At 49.9% G+C, this 23,194-nt stretch overlaps 1 protein-coding gene across 1 annotated transcript in view; it reads right to left on the bottom strand.

Annotated features, from left to right (window-relative positions):
* NXN (nucleoredoxin) overlaps positions 1-22,707 on the bottom strand; it is a 54,129-nt gene extending 31,422 nt beyond the window's left edge. Inside the window, exon 1 of the mRNA XM_075113038.1 lies at positions 22,336-22,707. Coding sequence (XP_074969139.1) covers positions 22,336-22,653 — 318 coding nt within the window. The 5' untranslated portion in view covers positions 22,654-22,707. The remainder of the gene's footprint in view (positions 1-22,335) is intronic.
* Between the last annotated feature and the right edge of the window lie 487 nt (positions 22,708-23,194).

Genomic DNA, 23,194 nt, shown 5'->3' with positions numbered 1-23,194 from the left:
CACCACTGAGCAGGCAAGGAGCATGCCCTGGCCCCCCTGCAGACACACGCCCCAGGGGCTGCTTGGGGCTGGGCAGCTGGAATAAACACCCAAACCCAGGAAATTCCCAAGCCCGGAGAAACCAAACCAGAGCCAGCTGGTCTGTAAAACGGCACCCCTACACAAAAACTTTGCTTGTCTTCAATTTATGAAGTTCATGGTGTTTGCTCTGAATGTTGTAAACTACACTCGTGGTTTTGCAAGGCGGTGGGCAAATGAAGGGGTATCTGAGGGTCCAGGTGCCGGGTCTTGGTGGTACTGCTTGCCAGGATGCAGCCAAGGGAAGAGGTCCACCTGCACAGACCCATCTACAGTTTCCCAATAGACAGCAGTGTAAAGATCAAACACAGCTGGCCTGGGTCTTCTGTGTGTTCTCCAGGAGGGCTGAGGACCTCCCCTCTCCATGGGGCAGAGCTGGAGACCGAAAGGTTAAACTCTGTGCACATACATGCAGCACTTTGGATTACTGACAATTTCAAAAAGAAGAGAAAAGCCCTTCTTGGTAATTTCTTGCTGCTCAGTTTGCTGAAGGGCGTCAGGACAGCCTGAGCCAGCAGCTTTGCTGAATGCTTCCAGACTCCGTCTGGCACGCTGGCACCCAGCCCGCTCCTCCATTCCTGCGCCAACAGGGACACCCAGATACGCAGGACCTGAGTTTGTAAAGACAGTTACGAAGCTACTTCTACAGATAGTACAAAATAATTAATACTTTCCAAGACTGCACCTGCTTATGAAAGGAGAGATTTAAAGCTCCAAGCCCAGCCCATTTGTAAAAAAACAACACACATGTCCCAGATTCTGTTCTGAATCCCAGGGAATCAGCAGGTGGCAGATTGTTAAAGCCCGAACAATGCTATTTCAGATCTGCAAGCTTGAAAGATCTCACCACATCCCTCCTTCCCCCTCTGCAGGTCTACAGGAGGGCCACAGGGAAGATTTAGCATGTGCCGCATTGGGTTGTTGTGGTTATCTTTTAGTCAATTCAAAAGAATATTACAACGGATTCCCCAAGGGAAGTCCATAAATAGCAAAGGATTCTGCTTTAATCCCCTATCTATTCCTATCTGGATAATATGGCATTTGGACAAGCACTGCCAAAACACAGATTTATGGCAAAGCTGAGAGTGTGCATGGCCAACACGCGCTCGCCAAACTCAGGATTCCAAGGAATAAATAAAAGCCTCTTCTAGGATATAGACAGCTCTTCAGGTATGGAAGCTTCATGCAGATACAAACCTGTTTTCAGGAATTCTGCCTCCCTCTCCCATCCCAGGTGAAAGGCATCTTTATACTGACCTTCCTCAACACTAAAATCAACTGCTTTCACTGGGTGTTCCTACTGGTACCACACCTGCACGGTCTTCTGCTTGCCCTTCATTTCTTTACCAATACTTTTTGTTATCTATCAGCTGTTACCTATCAGATCAGCTTCAAACTTCTTTGCTGACAGTGACCAACATCAAAGGAAAAATAACTACAAAAACTGCTGACCAAAGGGACAAGGACTATAAAAAGTACAGCTCGCAAGCACTACAGTAGTCACTGCTGCACTGGAGACACCAGGGAGTTGCATGTTCTTAAAAGCTCCTTGGAGAACGGCACATTAAAAAAAAAAACCAGACCCAAAACCAAGAGCATCTCTGCAGACAACTTAGTCCTCCAAAACTAGTTTTTGTGTTGGAAATGCTGAGAAGCACCTGAACAAGAGTCATTGTAACACACGCGTGGCTCTGGGGGGCTGACCGCCTCATGCTGCCCACCCCAGCAAAGCTGTTCTTTCCTGGCAAGACAGTCCTCCTGGATCCCAGGTGCTCCTGGGCAAGACAAGGCGGTTTGGAGAGGCTGCGCTGTGTTCCATTGAAGGGAGGGATGCCAGCGTCCATGGGGCACACCTCAGCAGCAGAGCGGCGCACAGAGATGCTCATCCTCCTGCCAGAAACCTGCGCTGGCAGGTTGGCAAGGGAGAGCGGCACCAGAGGAAGCCCAGCGAGGTTGTCTTACAAAAGACATCCTGGAAAGGAAATAAAGGGAAGGTCGAGATCAAAAGGACGGTGCTACATCCTGAAAAATTATCTTCTGCTTTGTGAGCCACATCTTAAAACGAGGTACAAAAGCGAAAAGGGAGCTGGCAGAGGCAGAAAAATCAGTGCAAGTGCGTGGTAGGTGCAAGAAAATACATTTTGCCCAGCTGAAGGGTCAACCCTGTAAAGACACATCCATTCCCAGGGGCACCAGGCAGGATTGTTTCCTATTCCATATGCCCCAGGTGTCATTTTAAATTACACACTGATGGGGCTTCCACGCACCTCCCTTGGGAGCCTGCACCACAGCCCCACACAAAGGCACATATCCTGCCTGCTGCAGCCGATCAGAACAGGGTCAAGAAGGTGCATGCTAGGTTAGAAAAAGAAATACAAAGTCATTTTTGACAAAGCAGAAATGCTGCCTCCTTGCCAAATCGCTGTTGTTGCCTACACACCCTTTGGATACTGACTACTTGCAGGCTAAACACAAAGCCAAGGATATTTGTTTAAAACCCACAGGCGGACACTGCGATTCTATTAAAAAAATACAACTGGCATTAATTCTAAAAACTTCCCACCACTGGGACTGGGATTCAAAACCAGCACTGGGCAGCAAGGCCAAAACACACTCAGAGCAGACGCCTGCAGAAGATTCCAAGGGAAATTAGTTATATGGGTTTTGTAACAAAAATAAAATAAAATCCAACGTTTATGAAGGAAAAAGAAAAAGGCAGCTTCCCCAGGAGACAATGCTGTGAACACCCTTTGCAGTTAGTTCAAGACCTGTCTGGATCCGATGTTCCCGAGCTGGTCAGGGTGTGCAGCGAGGTGAAAGGCAAACGTGCACCCCGAGCAGGCAGCAGCAGCCTCCTCCCACCCTCAGGACTGGCAGGGAAGGGGCTGCCTTGCCCTGATTCACAAGCCAGAGCCACACCAGCTCCCGGCAGGGAAACTCTCTATCCACCCCCTGCCACACCACCAGGTTCAGACAGCTTTAGCCCAGAGCCCCTGGGCTTTCACCGCTCTGCTCCTCCCCTCACCACTCTCTCCAGAGAAGGACATGATGGGCTAAAGCTGGATGACCAACTAGACTTACAGAAAGCCCCAGCTCCCCTTCTAATTGTCTGCTAAAGTCAGCCTTATACCATAAACTTATTTTTTTCCTAAGTGATTTTTTTGTAGCTGACTCACACAGAGCTTCTGCCAGGAATTTTTATAATTAGTGAATTAGAGCAAGGTTTTGCCTGTGCATGCCTGACAACATCTGCTGATTTAAGTGAGCCGTGTTCGAAACCTTGCAGAGCCCTGGAGGAGCACGGCTGAGCACAGCCCTTCCTCCCAATGGCACAGCTGATGGGGCTCTTCTTGCCAGGCTGGTACGGAACATGCTGGTCCTCTTGCAGCTCCCAATCCATGTTTTGAAGGGAAGGAGATAAGCTACAACAAAGTCCAAAGGATACTGGAGAAGGGAGAGGGATGCTAGCTGCCTCTCAACTTCACAAACCTCTCGCTGGAGCATCCCTGTGACAGCATCCACAGCTATGCGCCTCTCCATCAAGCTGCATAGTTGCAAAGCCATCGTGCGTCACATCTTCCTTAGAGACAGACGATGGTATAGAGTTCCATAAAACCACAGAAAAAATAACTTCCTTAACCTCTTTCTTCGATGGACACAGGAGCTATTTTGCAAGTGAGGCTCCAACACACAACAGTGGTCCAAACTAAAGATCAGACGAAAGCCACTTTCAGATAAGCCAAAAGCAGACATCTGGCATTCGCAGCCTAAGCTACACACAAGATCCTTCCTGGACGATCCAAAAAAACCTCACACTTTCTACTACAGGTCAGAAATGCAAAAGAATTACCACCTTCAGGATCGAGCCATTCGACCTCCTCCCTGTTAGGTTTGATACAGAGTGATGCTTGTACCCTCTCCACACTAATCCTTACTCACCCAGTCCTGTAATTCATAGCATACTGCATCTGAAGGGCTGCATTAAGAAAATATTACAGTTGCCAAGCCCTGAAAAGCTAGGATGTGCTGGAAATCAGTTTTCTCTGTAGCTTTAATCTGGTTCGCTTGCATAGGGTCTTTACGGCATGGCCACATACCACGTGTACACACAGTCCTGACGCAGTTAGTACCAAGAATAGATGATGTTCAACAAGAGAGGAATTTTTCAGTTTTGGTTTTCGACTGGTTGTTCAAGCACGGCACTCAGCCCTCTTCACTTCACACTTTTCACGTGCTGCTCCAAGGCAAAAATGAAGGCGTCTTGCCACTGCAGACCAGGATACTTCTCAAACGATCGTGAATTTATTTTCATAAAATCCTGAAGAACTACGTTCACAACAAGTCCCGTTTATAGCCAAAAAAAGAGGTACGGAGAAGTTCTGGGCATCCAGTTCCAGAATCAGCCTACAGCTTCCTTTTGAAAAAATAAATGACACCAAGTGGCATTTTACATGTTTGACATACAACTTCCCGTGAGATCATCTGCAGCAGGAGCACTTGGCACTTCTGCAACTCAACCCTCAGCCTGGGGACCCAGGAAATCAAGTCCCTTGTTGTGTATGAAAAGCAATTTACCTGGCGCCATACACGAGCCCTGCGGCAGAAGCAGAGCAGGAATCCCGTCTCCTTAACCATCACCCTTGCTATTTTTTCATGACTTGTCTCACTCCCTTCCCTCCAAATTCCGCACCATGCAGGACAGAGCTCCGACATGCACAACCCCATCCTTCACTGGGCCGCCTTGGCTGCCCTCCCTGAGCAGCGAGGGCAGGGGTGCCCTGGAAAAAACCATATGTGATCCCATAATTAGAAACTGTATCGTAACGCATACAGGGGGCTGAATTAAGGTTGCAGAGGAATACTGTAAATTGGATGCACATTTCTTGTTCCATTTTACTGCTTCCCCCCCACCCCACCCCCCTTATTTGGCTTTGGCTGCACTTCAGATTAAGCTCCTAATAAGGGCTGGAGTTGGATGAGATTTTTCAGCCCATCAGATTGCAGCCTTCCAAGCCATTGAAATGAGATTCAAGCTGAACTTGAATTTTCAATAGTTTGGCCTAAAGGCAAGGGTGTTAACAGCAGACCCGCCAACACCTTCTCTATGAGAAATGTCTGAAAACGTGTCTGCACATCAAATACTGCTCAGGCTCTGGTAGACAAAAGCCACAAAGTTAACATCTCAAATCCACCGCTAACTTGCTCAGCTGGTTCTCCTGTCAGTAAAGCTCATACATTTTCTCTGAAAATCCAGCGAACCTCTATATTCTTTCTAGGAAAATGGGTTTTCCCCCAACAACCCTAAAACCTGTTGTAGTTTCGTTATGACAAGGCAAGGCAGAGGATAAGCAGAGGTCAGGTAAATCAGGTGGATGTATAGGAAGCAGACACACACCAGTTCACCCAACCCAGTCTAGTTAAACGATACACATCACCAAGATTAAAGATACCACACTGACATGCATGGAGGAGCCATCAGAAAACAGTCTGTCCTGGAGCCAGCTCCTCCTACAAGCAGCAGAAAGCTATGCCCAGGTGTTCTTTTCCTTCCTAAACATCTATGCCTCCCTTTTTTTTTTTTGTAGTTCTAAAACTACTTTTTTTTAATGTACACACTATGAATATGTGAAAGAGTTAGCCCAAACCCTATGAGCAAGGAAGATAGGATAAAACTGGAACACATCCCCAGCGCCAGAGGAAGCAGGCTGCGCCCGAGCAGAGGGCATGGCTGTGGGAAGCAGGAAGGTGGGCTTCCTCTCCTGAGTGGCCCCCCTGGGTACCTGCATCCTGTGTTACGGTACCTAGCAGAGCCCAACGGCTGGCAAAGGCAGGGCCTGCTGCGGGATCTAGCCTGGGCAGACCCCAAACCACCCCAATTTTGAAGCTGCCCTTGCCCCAGGATCTTTTCACCTAAACCCTCTGACTTCAGCAGTCTATACTAAAATAAAAATGTCACGCTTGAGTCTCTCAGAAGTCCTTAGGCCACTCCTGCCTAAATGTACAAACCTAAAGCACACCACAACGATGAGCCCTGCACCTTCAGATCGCTGCTTTGTTGGAAGAGGGCTTTAACCCAGGCCTCTGCCAGTACTCTGAACAGATTTTGGTTTGGGTTTTTTTTAAACATTGAAGTGTATTTTCTTGAAGACAAGAATGCTTCAGCTTCCCTGACACCAAAATCTTTTCTAATTCACATTGCTAGCATGGTGGGTCTGAGGAGCAACCCTGGCTGTCTACTCTTGCCAGCGCTGGAGGCAGCAGGGCAGAGCAGGGAAGGCGCTCCCTGCCCTTCAATGACAAACAGTAGAGAAAAGAAACGATGGTTTCTTGAACTGCATCCAAGGGAAAGTAACCCTGCTAGAGTGCCTGGCAGGGCATCAACAGCAGTGGAAATTTTGGCTTTCAAAGAACTGACAGAAGACTCGAGAAGGGTTTGGGGAGATCCTGCAGCAGCCAAGGTGCAACTAACCCCATGGATTGTTTTACAAACTCTCGCTTCCCTCCAATGAAATTATATCCTCTGCAGAAAAATCATCTGGCTCCAACCTCTTTTGGTAAGCGGAGCGTAAACAGAATGGAAAAGAGCTCATACCTGAGCAGAAATCAGGCTCAGACGGGCTGCGACAGGCAGGAGAGTGGAGGGTCAGCAGCCAGACCACTGAGATTTTGCTCTTTTCTTCAGACGGCCACTGCGGGATCTTTGAACCCCACCAAGCAAACAAGGCTCTTCCAACACAACGGGTGAGCGCTGGCCGAGCCCGTGCGGTGCCCTCTGCTTGCTGCAAGGGGAAGGAGAGAGTGGGGGCCGAGAAGAGCACAGCGATTCTTGCGGAAAGGTCTGGACTTGATTAAACTTATTTTCTTTAGTAACATTTAGTTAAGCAAGGGGGGAAAAACCCTGCGGTGTTCTTCAGCGGCTCTTAGCAGAGAAGCTGGAGTGAGACTGTTCATTCACCCATTAGCTGAAGGACAGGCTCTGTGCTGCAGCAGGCGCTGCTCACATCAATATCCATTTCTTTCACCAGCAAAAACAAGAAACACTGAAAATGTGTGAGTAAATGGCAGTTCCCAACTTTGAAATCAGAAGGTGTCTGGCAGCTCTGTGTCAGCGTGATGTACTCTCCGTGGGAATTATACACTGGGTCACATAGCTTGAAGCTCTGAACGAAGAGAAGGCTGCTAGTCTTGGCAGAGAAAAACAAAACTGTGACAAAAGCGATCGCCCAAGCTCATGGGAGGCAGGGGTTTTCCTCTTCCACCTCTGTGGCACAGTGTCTAATTCGCTCAGCCACAGAACGAGTTTCATTTCTTTTTACAGGGTTCACATTCTCAGCATCCCTCTGGCGAAGAGACTGCTGCACCAAAACCCCAGGCGTCACCGGTAGGATCTGTCTGGTCTTCAACGACTGCAAGGCTGATTATAATTATTTAACAAGTGGAAGAAAACAGCAGGCACAGCTTCCCTTTGCCCCTCGTTTGTATGTCACTAAGCGGCTGTAGGTGGACACAGGCAGCACAGGCAAAGCACCGCCCTGCGCAAGAGCTGCTCGGAGCCAGGCACCATCTCACCAGCTGCAGAGGTTCAGAGAAAACATCCACACAGATGATGATTCACAAACACATACCAATGCCTTTTCAGTGCTGGCATGTGCATTTGCACAAGGTTTGTTTATCCTCAGGGCCAGCAAATGCCGTGCAAGAAGCACATACAAGAACAGCAAAGGCAAGGCATAATCTGTAACTGCGCTAATTGCTGGAGTAATTAAAAAGTGAAAGATCAAACTAAATACCAGAAGGCTGAGCATCACCAAAGAACCACTTTCCTTCTCAGGAGCTGCCTCTCAAATGTACATCCTCACTGAGAACCACCCGTGCCGAGCCACCTCCACGGGCCTCAACAACTGAGCAGATAAAAAAAAGTCAGGAGACTTTATTTTCAATAGATTTGATCTTATTTTCTCTTCAGTGTGGCAGGATGAAAAGACATTTCTATCAAGCAATTGAGTTTTCCCCATAAAAGACAGGAGCTGGCACGTTCTGAGCATTTCCTATTTCAATCCCAATTAAGTAAAATAATAACTGCTGCACCTAAGGGTTTCTCAGCTGCCTAAGAGGAAGCACTTTATACATACACAGATTTTCCTAGCTTTACCACTGCATACTTAAGATGTGGATTGAGGGATGAATCACAACTTCAAATTCTTTACTACTAAGCCTGGCAATCAACACTGCCACTTTCTGGCAAAGAAACCCTAAAAATCCCTCATCTTTACCCGTGACATCATCTGCAAACAGCGATGTGATTTATGTCCCGTGGGGCACTCCTGTCCTGTGACTGCTTTGCTGCTGGGGGGTGCTGTGGTGAGGAGGGGTTCATCCCTGCACCCAGCAGGTCTCCACCACAGAAGCGGCTGGGTAACAGGATTTGTTCTGGATAATCCTCACTCCGGCTCTCAACAGCTGAGGGAGGAAGCAGTCGGAGGCACACTCAGCCAGAGATGGCAGCTACCGCAGGTAACCGGCTTTTGTGTGACTTACTCTCCCCCAGCCACATGCCACATGTAAATCACATCTCAATTTCAGACCTTGGGAAGAAAAAGCAGCATCACCAACTCAGAAAAGAGGCGCACGAACTCAGCGCACTGACATCAGGGTGATGGGCATCCCTGTAACCGGGCAGGCAGACACCCATTCCCAAGCTTTCAGCGTGTTTTAATACTGGTTTAACCTGCTGATCCAAACCGGTCAGTTGGTTTGGGACAGTGACCGAATCCCAGTGACAAACTTCAGCCCAACTGCTTTGGTCCTCTCTGCTCCGAGCAGCCTAGCACATACCAGCTGCACAAGTTTGGCCAGAATAAACACTTTTGCCTTATTGGGAGGTGAGATTCCCAGATCTCGGTGTGAAGGCCAGCAGCACACCTTTGTAGTTGCATGGATGGACCTCCAGCTGCTGCGGAGAAGAGATGGGCAACTGCGGCAGCCACGGGGCAATCAAGCACAACCAGGGCTCCTGCCAAGCCACCAGGCAGAGGCAGCCACAAGGACAACACTAAGGACCAGCCACTGGCAGGGAAGGGCTCTGCAAGCTCAGAGCCAGCATCACCTCACATAGGGCACAGCCATGGAGGAGGTCTCTGCTTGCCTTCCCTGTCCAGATCCCAAACCTCTGTGCCCACAAGGCGGGAGGCATCTCCGCCAGCCTGGCTTGTCACTGCTCATGAGGCACCCACCCTCTCCCCACAGCGCGAGGGGGACATTTTCTTTGATAACCAACTGTAGGGTAAGGACCACCTCTTTCTTATGTGGTTGCCTGAACAGGGCCCAGCACAACAGATCCTGAGCCGCCAGCAGGGCCATGAGCTCTGCCTGCGGTTATTATTTTAATAATCAGAGGGACGGCCACAGACAGAGGTGGTATTTGGTGGCCTCTTAACCTGGAGAGTTACTGGGTTTTATGCAGACAACTCCACTTTTCCAGCTGTGAAGACTGCAGCAAATCCTCATGGAGACAAACATCAAAACCAGGACGCTGGATGCGGCCCAACGCAGGGCCGCCGCTCACCAACCCGAGCCAAAAAGCAACATAAAACATGCAGGGCTCGCAGGGCGTTTCAATTTTAAAATGGAGTAAAATCTGGAGCCTTCCTATGATACAAAGCTGGGCTGCGTGGAGCAAAGTGACTTTCCAGGTGAGGCACCGCTCCCCGCTCCAGCGTGGTCCTCGCGCCTCTCTCCATCCATCCTCCCCCCCAACCCCTCCGCCTCCTTCTCCTACCCTCACCATCCCTCTGTGAGACAGCTCTTCCCAACCTAGGAGGTTCTCCCCAACCTACCACGTCACCATTTTTCCACCTCAAGAGCCACTGGCCCCACACAGCCGGCAGGGACGTACCCACAGGGAAAGGCAGGGACAGCCACCTACTCTTCTGCTTCACAACATGGCAATTAACTGGCTTGAAAACTGCCTCTCTAGGCAAAAACTAGTCCTGGGAGCGACGAGGGCAGCAGACATCTACTTTGCGCACCACCTAAGTGATAAACACCTTCTGCCAAGTGGGGCCCTGGATGCTCTTGTCACACACAATAATTAAACCATCAGTCAGGAGGCAGCAAATTAATGCGGACGGAGGTGGATAAGGGAATGAAATCATTCCACTTGAACCCCCACTGCTAAACAAAACCTAAAACAGGTCAGTCCTAACAAGGAAAAAAGTGAAAGACTCAGAAAGAGTCAAGAAATCTCATTTAACAGGCTTTCCCAGCATTTGCCAGGAAAGCAGAAAACCAAAGACAACAAGCACCCAAGCACGCAGCGAGCCAGGATCAGGCTCGAAGAGGACAGAGAGGCATGGAGAATATCGCTGTGCCAGCAGGCAGAAGCACGCACAGGGCGCTCCTTTCTTGACCGCCAGGAAAGCACTGCAATAGAGGTGGCCTGCAGGTCTTGAAGACAAGGGGGAAGCAAAATTGCCAGCAGGGCAGCCCATAGCTTTTTCCATTCCTTTAAAAAAAGTAAGGAGTCAAAGCTGTGCCATACGTTAGCACTTAAGTAGCCCCTGCCCTCTGTTTCCCACCATCTGTACTACTCTCTGAAACTCCCCATCTCATTTAATTTATTGCTGTGTGTCTCTGCCAAAATGAAAGACCAAAAAAGCAGTAATCTTGGTGGGAGGCATCCAGCTGCTACAATGCACTGTAGGAATAAGATGTATTTGTGCAAACTTGCATTGAGAAAGCTGGGCAGCAAATCTTCCTCTGAAAAACTTCCCATGCTTTCAGATTAGAAGATCAAGCTGCAGGCAATGAGACCTTTCCCCTTCTGTTTCTGTGAAATCCAGCACTTAGGACAGAAAAATGTGCCTTTTCTAACCCTGAACAAACCGATTTTGGAAGCGCACGGCACGACGGCGGCGGCAGAGGGGGTCAACGGCTGACGCGGCAGCGGGCAGGGAAGCTGAGCACAACCCGAGGGCTCAAGTGCACATGCTGCGTGGGGCTGGTGAAACTGGGCTGCTCCCAGGTGACGGGCGTGCTGGGACCAGGAAATCCCAGTGGTGTCAGCTGCAGAGCCCCGCTCTGGTCACTCATCCAGCCCCCTCTCGCCTCAGTTTCCCTGCCTGTTGGACAAAGACAGCAGGACTTCCCTATAACACATATAGCCATTTGCAAAGCTCCTGAGCACAGAGATCACAGGGAAGAGCTCGTTAGAAGCAGCCTGTAATGTAACAGCAATGCGACCTCTGCCTTATAGCCACAAACCATCATTTAAAAGGCAGCACCCTAAAAAATAAGCTTGTAGAGTCATCAGCCTCTCAGAAGGAAATAAGCACAGCTCCCTGCCCTCTCTCAAAACACCAGCTATCAGTTAATAAAAGAAGTGCATTCCTGCAATCTAAACACCCAGGTAGTACTTGCAGGGCAGGATTTGTAGCCTGGTGCTCTTCCATTCGCTCTGAGAGTGACAGAGCAGAAGCCCGAAAAACTTGGGGAAAAAATAAACAACATTTCTAACGCCCTGATGATCTATCCCATGCCAAAATCCCATGATACCCAAGTACATGTGCAAGGACCACAGCACTGCTGTCGCCCAGGCCCCAGGCTGCATTCAGAGGGGCAAACGGAGGGAGGAGGGGTCCCTCAGCGGGGCTGGAGGCACCTGCGGGCTCTTGGGTTCACTCACTCCTCAGGGGCTGAAAGAGTCACGCAAAGGAGGTCTCATTTGCTTCACAGCTCCAACAGCAAACCTGGAAATTGTCTTCTCCTTCCCGCACCATCAGGCAGCTTGGGTCATTTGAAACCAGTTTCACCCCTGCTGTCTTCCTCCTGGGTGAGTTCAAGTCACTTTATTCCTGCACACAACAGGAGGAGCCAAGTGAAGAGAAGACAAACAGGGATGCGCTCCCTCGCCCAGGACCCCCAACAAGGGGCCGGGCAAGTGGATGCTGACCTACAAATGCGACAGTGGAGCCCACAACCAAAACTCTCCACGCAACCTTTTAACTAGCAGCGAGTAGGAGGGGATGGAGCTGAGAACCCTGGCAATGCTAATAAAATCAGTGTGTTTCTCCTCCTTTTTTTTGGAGAGGCAGAATAATCTTTTTGAGCTATCAAAGATGGGGAGAACCAACATCTGTTCAGATACAACTGCTTGGGTCTGGCTGTTTTACCTCAAACTCTTTCCTGATATGTGGAAAAGGTCTCTAGGTTTTTTCACAAAGGCTTTGCCCTTAAACAGGGCCTTTCAGCAGAGGATCGCAGAGCACCTTATAGACATTTAATTAAAACTTACAAGCCGCCCCAGCAAGAAAGGGATTATGAACAGGTCCCCAGCTCAAACAGCAGCTCACCAGCACAAGCATCTCCTTCTCCCATACAACCAAGGCATTTGGCTCAACTGCCAGAGCACAGCAGTCCCAGCCTCACCAAGCTACTGTTTACACCCCAAATGGCACGGAGCCTCTCAAGAGCCATCAGAGCAGAGGGGAGAGGCCAGGAGCGCACAGCATCAGCACAGGATGGGCAGACAGGGGCTCCTCTCTGCTGAGCCACAGCAGGGAGATGGGTTTGGCTCATGCTGGAGACACAAAAACATTATTTCTACACTTTGCAATTTAAATACCAAGCATTTCCAAAGCACAGCATTACCGGGGACCAAGTCATCCACCTAGCAGCCCTGGGAGGTCAGTAAAATGGAAAACCACTACCCCCCCCCCCCCCCCCCCCAGCTTACCTATGGGGTGAGACTTTTGCTGGTTGAATTAAATCTGTTTAGACAAAAGTAAGTTCAGACATCTGCCTTTGCACAGTGTCAGCTGTGAGAAATGAGCTAACATCCAGATGCAGTGGCATGTCAGGATTAGCCCAGGCTGGGGCAGGAATGCTTCCATGTATGGAAAAATATTGGAGCAGTGAAACCATAAGCTTGGAGCAGAGCAAAGTGAGAGGCCCTGTCAATGAAGCTGCGGGCTCAGGTTTAGAGGAGTTAGCAGCTCGGATCCGCCATAAGATCCTCAGCGCGTATTACAATAAATTTCACACTTTTTCCAAAAGGGACTCCCACAGCAATGCTGCGAGTTGCGAGGGTGAGATCCTACACCAGTCTGTTTGCTCTGGAAGTAGGGCTTGGACCGCTGGGTACCATTAACGCTCCCCGCGCTGGGCAAGGGCTGGGGCGTTGATGGAGAGGTTCTGGCAAGTGCAAGGCTGCTGCTCGTACTCGCCCGCCCGCCCATCCCTTGGCGGCTGCCTTCTGCACAGCAGGATTTGTAAAAGCCAACTTGGAGCTGGCACGCGGCACGATGCGGTGGCAGTTCAAAAGAAAACGCTGAGCTGAATCAGCACGGCTGGGGAGTTGGCGTGTGCTTCTGCCAACACCACGGCAAGGGCAGCGACTGCCGAGGCACGGGGCGAGAGCCGGAGCAGTGTTCTCTTCAACCAGCCCGGCACGAATCAAGAGGGCTCATTTGTCAGCGTCCTGAGTTAACGCTAATGAAGTAATAGCTATGACTTCATCTCTCCAGTGGGAATCTCTTGGGAACAAGGGAGAACTAGAATTTCTCTCTTCGGCTCACTCATGCAGTTGCAATTCATTTCAGTTGCCTTCTACCCTCTTCTGCAAACATTACCTAATTCTCACCCAGATTCTTAAATACTTGCACTGAAACATAAAACAATGCTCCCTTCTCAGCTGTCAAAGCCCAGCCTCGCAGAGATGCCTCTCGGCAGGATCTGACCCCCTGCGCTGGCTGCCACCCCCACCGAGCCCCCGCTCACATCTGAGGATGCCACCAGCTACTTTTTATACCTCAGATATGAAATAAAAATCTGGTAACTCTTGGCAAATTCATTTTACACAGGGACCTTTGCACCTTTTCTCCATTAAAATATTTTGAAGTCAGGTTTGATTTAGCCACAGTTGCAAAGACAGACAAAATGTTGCTGAAGGGTCCTGGAGTTTCTCTCCCTGGCTGGGCAGGACAGCTTCAACCACTGCAGACCTTCATGGGTGCAAAAACACACACAACAACCTCTCACACCACCCTGCTGCTACAGCACTTTGGCTGGCTGAAAAGGCTGTCGAGCCCTGCCCCTGGCAGCACCACGTAGCCTTCCTCATTACAGGCCTTCAGTTTCCAGGTTTGCTCTGCCCGACTTCCCTCTGACCCTGATGAAGATGATCTCCCCTGCCCCATGCACCATTCCTGGTCTCTGCAGATGCGATGGCACTTATCATTTGAAGCGCATCCTTTATGGAGCAGATTCTCCCCAGCGTTTAGGCTCTGTGCCCAGCGCTCACCCCCCTGCTCAGGCAGGGAGCCGGCTCCCCTGTGACTCCCATCACTTTGTTTTGCGGCCAGAGGGGCTTGCTGGGCTCCAAGCGGGGTCTGATCATGTTGCAAAAGCTCAGCTAATGCCCTGACGCAACTGAAGCAGTCACTCACTAGCACTAAATAAAGACCGCAAATTCTTTACATATTAATTGTCGGTTGCAATTGTTCACAGTGTTGAAAGACAGACGTGAGAGTATGCAGAAACCATTCCTGCATCTTTTTAGTTCCACCCTTCCATTAATTGTGTGTCCTCTAAGCCAAATCAATAAGACACTACATTTTCTTCGGAAAACTGAGATAATAAAACGCAATCAGCTATCACACAAGATGCTCATATTGTAACCTGAAATACTTATATAATTCACTTTCCCATGAGAGAATTTAATATGTCTTTTTACTTACTTGTCAACTCATCCCTCTCCCAGTTTCTCCGCTGGCCATGTCTTTACCTTACGACCCACAGATTTAACTCTAATTGTATTTTTCACCTCAGCAGAGAAGCAGCGGCCCCAGCCAGCACGGAGGAAGCTGCCCTGCAGAGGTACATCAAGGCAGGACTGGGGGAAAGCCCTCTCCCCCAGCTGAACACCCCCTGGTCCTCAGCTGGGGCTCCTACCCTGGGAATGGAGGGGAATTAATGCCCACAAAGTCCAAGTCACAATGAATCCCAGCACCCTCCCCATGCTGGCATTACTCCCCCCTTTCTTAAATGCTATTATCTGGACATGGCATGAGCACAAAGTGATCTGTCCAGAAAAGCGTTTCCAATCTACTGTGCGTTCTGCTGTGATGTGCCATGGAACCAGTTTAGAGGAGACACACAGCTATGAATTTGTGATAATTCGGTATTCAACCCAGCCTGAAAGCTCACGAGTCAGCTTGTTATTTGCTGAAAGCAGGGGGCCCGAAATTATCCGTGCGTAGTTCAAAGCCACAGTTAATTCAACATCTCTATTTTCAAAAGCCTAAAAAATCACAGATTCCTGGCGTGTGTAAGCTTTTTAAAAATGACAAACTACTAACTGTCAAATCAAAGCAGCAAACAGAAATCCACATGGCTGATAAGACAAATAGTTGCATTTTAAAGAGTAATTAAATATCACTTTGGAATATTTTGCTTGGAACTTGTTTCCCTGATAAAAAGTGGGAGGGGAAGAAGAAAGGAGGAGGAGGCAGCAATCTGCACGCACCAACGAGCTTCTCACCAAGCAAATGCTCAGGCAAGCACTGCTCAAACTTGTTTTCGTGAATTTAGAGTTCAGCCCACTGCATCACAGCCTCTCATATCCTCTCCGTTTCCCTGTATCACTACATTTTACATCAAAACTCTAGCAATGAGGAGCAGACAATCGCCATGTTGAATCTACCTTGTCGGGGAGGAGCGTGCATGGGGCTGGTGCAAGAATCCCCCTGGTCTGATCACCAAGTAGTGCAGTATCTTCTGACTTGGCTTAGATTAAAACCATACCCCTACTTCCATGCTGGGAGCGTTGCTGAAAAAAACAGGAATGCAAAACAGAGAGCTCTACCCAGATGCAATTCAGGAGAAGTGAAACCCTACCCCAGCTGCATGAGCTAACCCTACCATACACCGCTTTGAAAGACTGAAAGTATGTCCAAGAGAAAGGATCAAAAAACCTCCAACTTCAAAACCCCCTGGACTCTCTCAGAACCCATACCTGCTAACAATGAAGCCACAACGAATTTCATGCAAACCTTCCCAGCACTAAGAAATACCTATAAAAAGTACTTATAGGCAATGGTACAAAAGGATCGTTTCCAGCATTAAGGAGGCAGCTTATTGCGTTTCAAATGAAAATGTTATCAAACCGCTTGAAGAAGCCACCATCCAAAGGCAATGCAAACCTGATGTCAGCTTTTGGGACAGGACTTGCAGAGCCCAGTCCAAGACCCAGCCATGTGTGAGCAGCAAAAGCTCACACTGCTTCTCCCCACCGTGGAGCTGGGAGGATTTGAGGATGGAAAGATGCCCCAAGGACTTTCAGGGCTGGCCCTCAAACGTGGGCAGTTACCGATTGACGGGATGCAATAAACCACATGGCAGATGGCACATCTGCAAGACACTTAAAATACTAATTCTCTCCTGGAGAAAGCACTCGGGCAGGCCACAGTTCGGATGTATGGGGATATCCAACCTCCAAGGACATCAGTGATGTTTTTGCAACTATTGCGGGGCAATGCACAGCCCTGACTTGCACCTACTGCTAGCAGTGAACACTGCCTGGGATTTCACTGAAGGATTAGGGTCTTGGCATGAGCCACGACTGCTAATTGTATGGAGAGTCACTGCAAAGCTCTATAAAACCTACTCAGAAATGTGGAAAAACAGCATCAACAACAAGAATTACAGAAGGTTTAGCCTTCCGTGTTGTCCACATGATGTAGAAATACGGAATAGCTTATTCCTCACAGTCATAATTGAAGTTCACTGTTGTACCTCTCTAAAATCACACAGCAAAATCACTCTATTTTTTGTACTTTTGTAAAGCTGTTACATGTTCAGCTCCTAAAAGAATTCATTTTTGGAGAAGAACTCGGCACTGATTACTTTAAAAAGTAAAGTTGCTTTGCTTAGTCCTGCAACCTGAGAGTAACAAATGAAATTGTCAACCATGCATTTTTAAATGAACGTTTTCATTTCAACATCTGGATTAAGATGCCACAATGAAAAACAGCACCCAGGCTTCCCTCTGCTCCTTTCATAGATCTCCCATTCTTATGTTTCAGAACCAGCAAGTTTCAAAGCAAACAAAGAACTGGTTGGTGCTGCTAATGCTTTGCTTCTTACTCAATAGCCTTGTATCATGAAAAGACCACATTTTTCAAATCTGCATCTCTGTGAGCCAAAGATTTCATATACATTCCCAGCCCAGAAATACAAAGTCAGGAATACAGCTGAAAGTGATTACCTAGATATTTTTATATTATGAAACTCAAAAGCTGCTTCAAGTGATCTACAAAATTCTCTGTTAGACAAATCCTACATCTGTGCTGACCACTTGCCTCCCAGATCTCAGCAGATGGCAATTTCAAACAGAAAAGTTACGAGTCCCTGAAAATCAGGGTGTATCTTAAACTTTAATCAAGGTTTTGAGGGGTTTTTCCCCAAAAAAGAAGCTGTATACAGTCTAATTTAATGACATTCCTACCTCCTCCCCACCATTTCTTGCATGAACTCTACCTACAAAACTAGTACCCAGCGTCTTACTAGGAAAGGCTCCTACAGTAGATGATCTTTTTAAGCACTGGGAAAGAAAAAGCCCTTTACTGGGCAAGGTGGGCGGGGAGGAGAAAACATTAAAAATAGAGGGGGTATTTGTTGTAAAAGACTTCACAGAGATATCTGCAAACAAGCAAGAGGTTGGTCACATTTTACCCATTGATCTTAAGGCCAGTTTTACTCGTGGTGCTGAGGAAGACGTACTCCCAGGTGTTATTCTGTCCACGTCCCTCTCATATCACCTACCATAGCACTCAAGCCACAAACACAACAAAATCCACAACTACCTCCTTCCGTTCTCCTTAGTGTGAGACAGAACAGACATCATCTTCTCATGCGGAAGAAGATCATGTGCCTCTGCCACACAGTTCAGCAAAAGACACATTTCACGTGAACATGGGAGAAAATCCACAGAGCAGGATACACAAATCCTGCTTTAAGATAAGGGAAAACCACTTTGTCCCAAACAAAGTGTATTTACCAGCATGGGCAAAGAGAGACCCTCAAACTGTTTTCAGATACTTGACTGAACAATCACAGAAACATAAGCAACATGTTCTGCATTTATTTAAAACCAGAGCAGAACTATTTCAGCTCCAGTGGAAACGGGTTTGCCTTCCCAAGAAGCATCTGGGCAACACTCAAGCCGATGCATAAACACAGCAGAAAGCAAACACAAAACAACAGGCAGAGCACAGACCCTACACCACTGCGGCGCTGCGTGGACGCACCAAGTAAGCATAATTAGAAAAGTCGAGATTAAAAAGAATGAGGAAGATGACTGGGCCAAGTAAGTAACAAGTAAAAACAAACGCAAAGGCAAATAAACAACAGCAAAAGATAAACCGCTTCTCTCCCAGTGCAGACCCGCTTGCAGCCTTTTCTCCTCCAGCACCCTGACCCTCTGTTCTCCCACTGCTATGTGGACCCATGTGAGAGAACCTACTCGAGGAGAATCTGGCCGATTTAAAATTTTTTTCCTTTTTTAACAGAAATGACCAAGGTGACCACAGCAACACAGCACGGTCCTGCCCTCCTCCAAAAGCCTGCATGATATAAGCCCTTAAAGAACACACAAATTCACCCGGAGCGTAGGTGGAATCTGCAGCAGAGATGGTCTGGAGCTCACCAGGAGAAGTCTGGGATCCTCCCAACAGTGGGGAGGGTGCTGCCCCATCGTGGGCTCCCGCAGACACCAGGGCACATAGACAGATGGGGGCTGTTTACGTTACCGAGGTTCTTAGTAGCAGTCAGGAATTAAAGCTGTTATTAAATCAACCCTCCAGAACTCAAGCAGCTGTTCATCCAAACAGATAACAACAGGGCGATGCTAAACCAAAACACCAAACAAAACAAAGACAGGGAGCAACATCTCTCCCATGTTCTGCTCAGCAACACCAGGCAGTATTGGAAGACAAATCAATTATCAACAGCTGCAAATAGCTACCCAAATCAGGGGCTGAACAGCTCAGCTGAGGGATGTGTATCAGGAGTTAAAGGCCTCCAATCACATTTGGCACATTATGGTTTTGTTCTGGAAAAAAAAAAACAACCAATAAGACAGCCGGCTGTGACTCAGATGGAGGCACAATGCCATCCTCCTCATTAATCAAAGGCTTTCCCCATGTCCAGATGTTTGCTGACTTGTACTGCTTTCTTTTATTACTAGTTTAGAGACAGAGATTGCTATATGCTAAAGTTACCCAAATTCAACTGGTTGTTGCAAGACACACGGGCTGGTATGCCCTTGGTAACTGCACCCCAGCATTATTGAGTTACTGAGGCATTCAACAAAGAGTGGCTGTTTTCTTTGACAACCCATACTACTTTCACCAATAACCATGAGAGTAAGATGGTATTTTACTTTTAGGACTGTGGGAATTTTTCTATACTCCCAGAAAGGAGCCTGGTTTTTCAGACCCATCAACATTCAGTGCCCGGGGTTTGGAAGAGGCAGAAATGTAAAAAAATAGAGAGTACACCAGAAAAGACAAGGTGCACACTGATAAATGTTTCAGCAGGAAACTAGGACCGTAACAGCCGTATTATTGAATAATTCTGAGCAACAAAAGAAATGCTACAGCCAACATGGGATAGGAAGTCATCTCTCCCCAAAGCTTTCATGACCTCGGCAGATAAGTTAACGAACCCACAACAGGAAGTGTTGGCTGAAAGGGACCTCTCAAGGTCTCTGAGCCCTGCAGTCACCAACACGAGACCCCGCTGGCCACAACATCACCCAGCTAAGCCCTGCAACTGCCAAGGACAGAGGCTCCGCAGCTTCTCCAGGGGCTGAGAGCTTGGGGATAGAGTTCAGTTCTCAGCCCGATGTTCCCACTTCTCTCTATTATTCCTAGCCTGTATCTGTAAAATTCCTTTCTTCCCATAAATCTGTGTAATTCTCTCGGGCTTGGCTCGTGAAGGGTTTAGGAACAGCCCTTTAGTGCAAAGGAACCATAACTCAAAAGGACTGCCTCCATTTTTCTAATGCTTTTGTTTTTAAGCAAATTAAGCCCGCGAGGTATTGAACATATGCTACACATCCCCCGGTCTTGCTGGCATGTTTTTGAAAAATAGAAAGTTTGTGCTTTTCTGGAGAGTCAGGTCATTAAACTATTTAAAAATCAGCCTATTATACAAGGAAACTTCTAAGTGCCTGAACTACAGGTTATAAATCTCCTGTTTAGAAATCTGATATCCTGACATAATTGCCCTTATAACTTACAAATAGGTTCTCTGTTATCCATAGATTAAGCTTCCTCCAAAGCCACATTACATCTGCTTAGTTTTGAAAATATACAGCACAAGCTTCAATTACTTTACACTCCACACAAAAATAAGCCTGAATTTAACTCAGGGCTTCTTGGAATAAGAGTTTAAGACCCCATAATCTTTTTATTTCATGTTTTCTTGCAATCTAATGATGGAGGTATTGGCCTGCACATAGAACTAACGCTACCTTCCACTTCTATGATTTCCCAACAATTTAACTACATTGCAGTGGAATTTTTAAAGCAAATGTGGCAAGCAAAAGTCCCACCACCTAAACAATCTGAAATGTTCTGTACAGAAATGGCCAGCTAACTGGAACCACAATCTTTTCAACTCCCTGTGGGAAGAGGATTTGGTTTTAAAGAAACTAGAATTAAACTATAATTTCACTGAAGGATGAAGCTTCTGTTATAAATCCCCTTCATAATGAAACTGATCTCAGCCCCCAACCTGTGAGCACTCATGCAAGCTCCCAGTTAGAAGTGACTGGACTTCAAAGGGACAAACTGGGGGCCTTTACCAGCATCATCCAGGTGTACAGCATTAAATACACGAGAGCTTTTGCAGAACCGGAGGCTTAGCAACAAGAACCTGCAGCAAACGAGGGAAAAAAGCTGAATCCGAGTTTCAAACTAGCTACAGCTCTTCTCAGCAGAGGGGACATCCCACGGCGCAGAAGACGACAGACTTTTCCTTAAACGACTCCTTTGCCTAAGGAACAGCGCAAAGCGCTGGCGGAGGAGGGTTCAGAGACCTGTTCAGGAAGAAGCGGTCCCTCTCATCCCAGCGCAGCCTCACGGAGCCCAGCCACGGGGGGTGCCTGAGGGGGCTCAGCCACCCCCCGGCCCCGCAGGTACCGGCACTGCCCCAATCCCCGCTGCCGCGGAGAACGCGCCAGCTCAGCGCCAACGCCTGCCGCTGCTTTCAGACCAGCGGCCGCAATCGCGCGCCGGAAAGATGTTTAGAAATGGCACTGTGGGGCACCATCTTTTTAATTCTTCCTCAATAGCTTCCATAGATTTGTAAAGAGTTGGGGTTTTTTTTAAACTACCAACATTGCGAGTTTGTTGGGATCTGGAAGCTCAGCCTTTGCCTTCCTGTCCCTCACAGCCATCCCTGCGTGGGTCTTACAGAGCGCTTTTTGTCTGGTATCTGTCTTTTTGATTAAACTCTATGGATGAGGGGCTGCACCTTGTGAAGTATCGAACACGCCAGCCGCTAAACGAAGATGAAAAGAAACACCAAACTTGCCCGGCAGCTTTGCCGACAGCTCCCAGACGAGCCGGGCTCCAACTCGCTCCTCAAAACCACCAAATGTCCTCCTCACGGCTGGTGGCGGCCACGGCCCCTTTCTGTGCCCCAAACCCACGCAGGAGCCCACGGGGACCCTGTCCACGGCCTGCGTCGAGGCCTGCTTTCCTCAGGCTAAGCGGCGCCCGCCCGAGCGGAGCCCTGCTCCCGGGTTTTGGGTCGGAGGAGCGGTTCCCCACAGGCCTCGCCTGCCCGCCCCGCTCCTCTGACGGCCCCGCCGGAGCCAGCGGGCGCCCCTCCGCCCACCCCGCTGCAACCGCGACCCCCAAGCCGGGGGTATCCCCCCTCCCTCACCCCCCACCCGCAGAGGGGGACGGAGTTGTGCGGGGCTTCCCCACCCCGCTGCGGCGCGCAGGACCCGGAGGAGCCGGGCGAGGCGGGTCGCCCCGCGGGACGGCAGCAGACAACACACACCCCCCCACCCCTCTTTTTCCCGGTTCCCCCCCGGGAACTTTCTGGAAGGCGCCCACCCCGCGCCACGCGCCCTCCGCCACGCGGGACCCGCCCCGGCGGCGCGGGGATGGGGGGGGGGGGGGCCCGGCCGAGCCCTACCGCCCCCAGACAAAGCCCGGGGCGCGCCCCCGGCCCCCGCGGTCTCACCTTGCGGTGTTTGTCGGCGAAGGGTAGCGCCAGCCAGGGCATGGCCCGCACGGCCTCCTGCCACTGCTGCTGCTCCTGCTCGGCCGACACGAAGACGATCTCGAGGCGCTGCCCGCCGGCCGCCGCCGCCTCCCCCCTGAAGCGCCCGTAGAAGGCGGCCAGGCTGGCGCCGAGCTGCGCGCAGGGGCCGCCGAGGCTGCAGCCGAAGTAAAGCCCCACCAAGGAGACCCCGCGGGCTGCCAGCGCCGACACGGCCACCTCCTCCCCGTCCGCGGCCACCAGCACCTCGCCCAGCACCTCCGACAGGGCTCCCGCCATCCCGCCCCGCTCCGCTGCCTGCTCCCCGCTCCGCTCCTCCCGCAGCCGCCGCCGCAGCCCGCGCCGGCCGAGCACAGCCCCGCCCCGCCAGGGGGCGCTGCCGCCCCGCGCCCGCCCCCGCCTCCGGCAGCGCCGCCCCGCACGGCCCCGCACTGCCCGGCCCCCCCCCCCCCCGCCACCCTCCCCTCGCGGGCCGCGCGGCCGCCGACACGCACCTCGCGCGGTGACCGCGGCTCCCGTGGGCCAGCGCAACCCTCAGGGGCGGGCTGGGTGCCGGGCTCTGCAGCGCCCGGGGCCGTGCGTGAAGCCCCGGGGTGCCTCCCCCAGGCCTCAGCCCCCCGCCGGGGCCCCGCTGCCCGGCGGGGAGCGTCCTCCCGGGCGGGGATCACGGAGTCGTAGGATGTCCTGAGCTGGGAGGGACCCACAAGGACCATCGTCCAGCTCCTGTCCCTGCACAGGACACCCCAAATTCACACCGTGGCTCTGAGGGCCTTGTCCCAGTGCTTCGTGAATATCACCAGGCTGGTGCCGTGATGCCTCC

The sequence above is a fragment of the Phalacrocorax aristotelis genome, chromosome 18 (genome assembly GCF_949628215.1).
Source record: "Phalacrocorax aristotelis chromosome 18, bGulAri2.1, whole genome shotgun sequence".
Taxonomy (NCBI): Eukaryota; Metazoa; Chordata; class Aves; order Suliformes; family Phalacrocoracidae; genus Phalacrocorax; species Phalacrocorax aristotelis.
The sequence above is the reverse complement of the archived record's forward strand: the minus strand, read 5'-3'. Positions and strand labels throughout refer to the sequence as shown.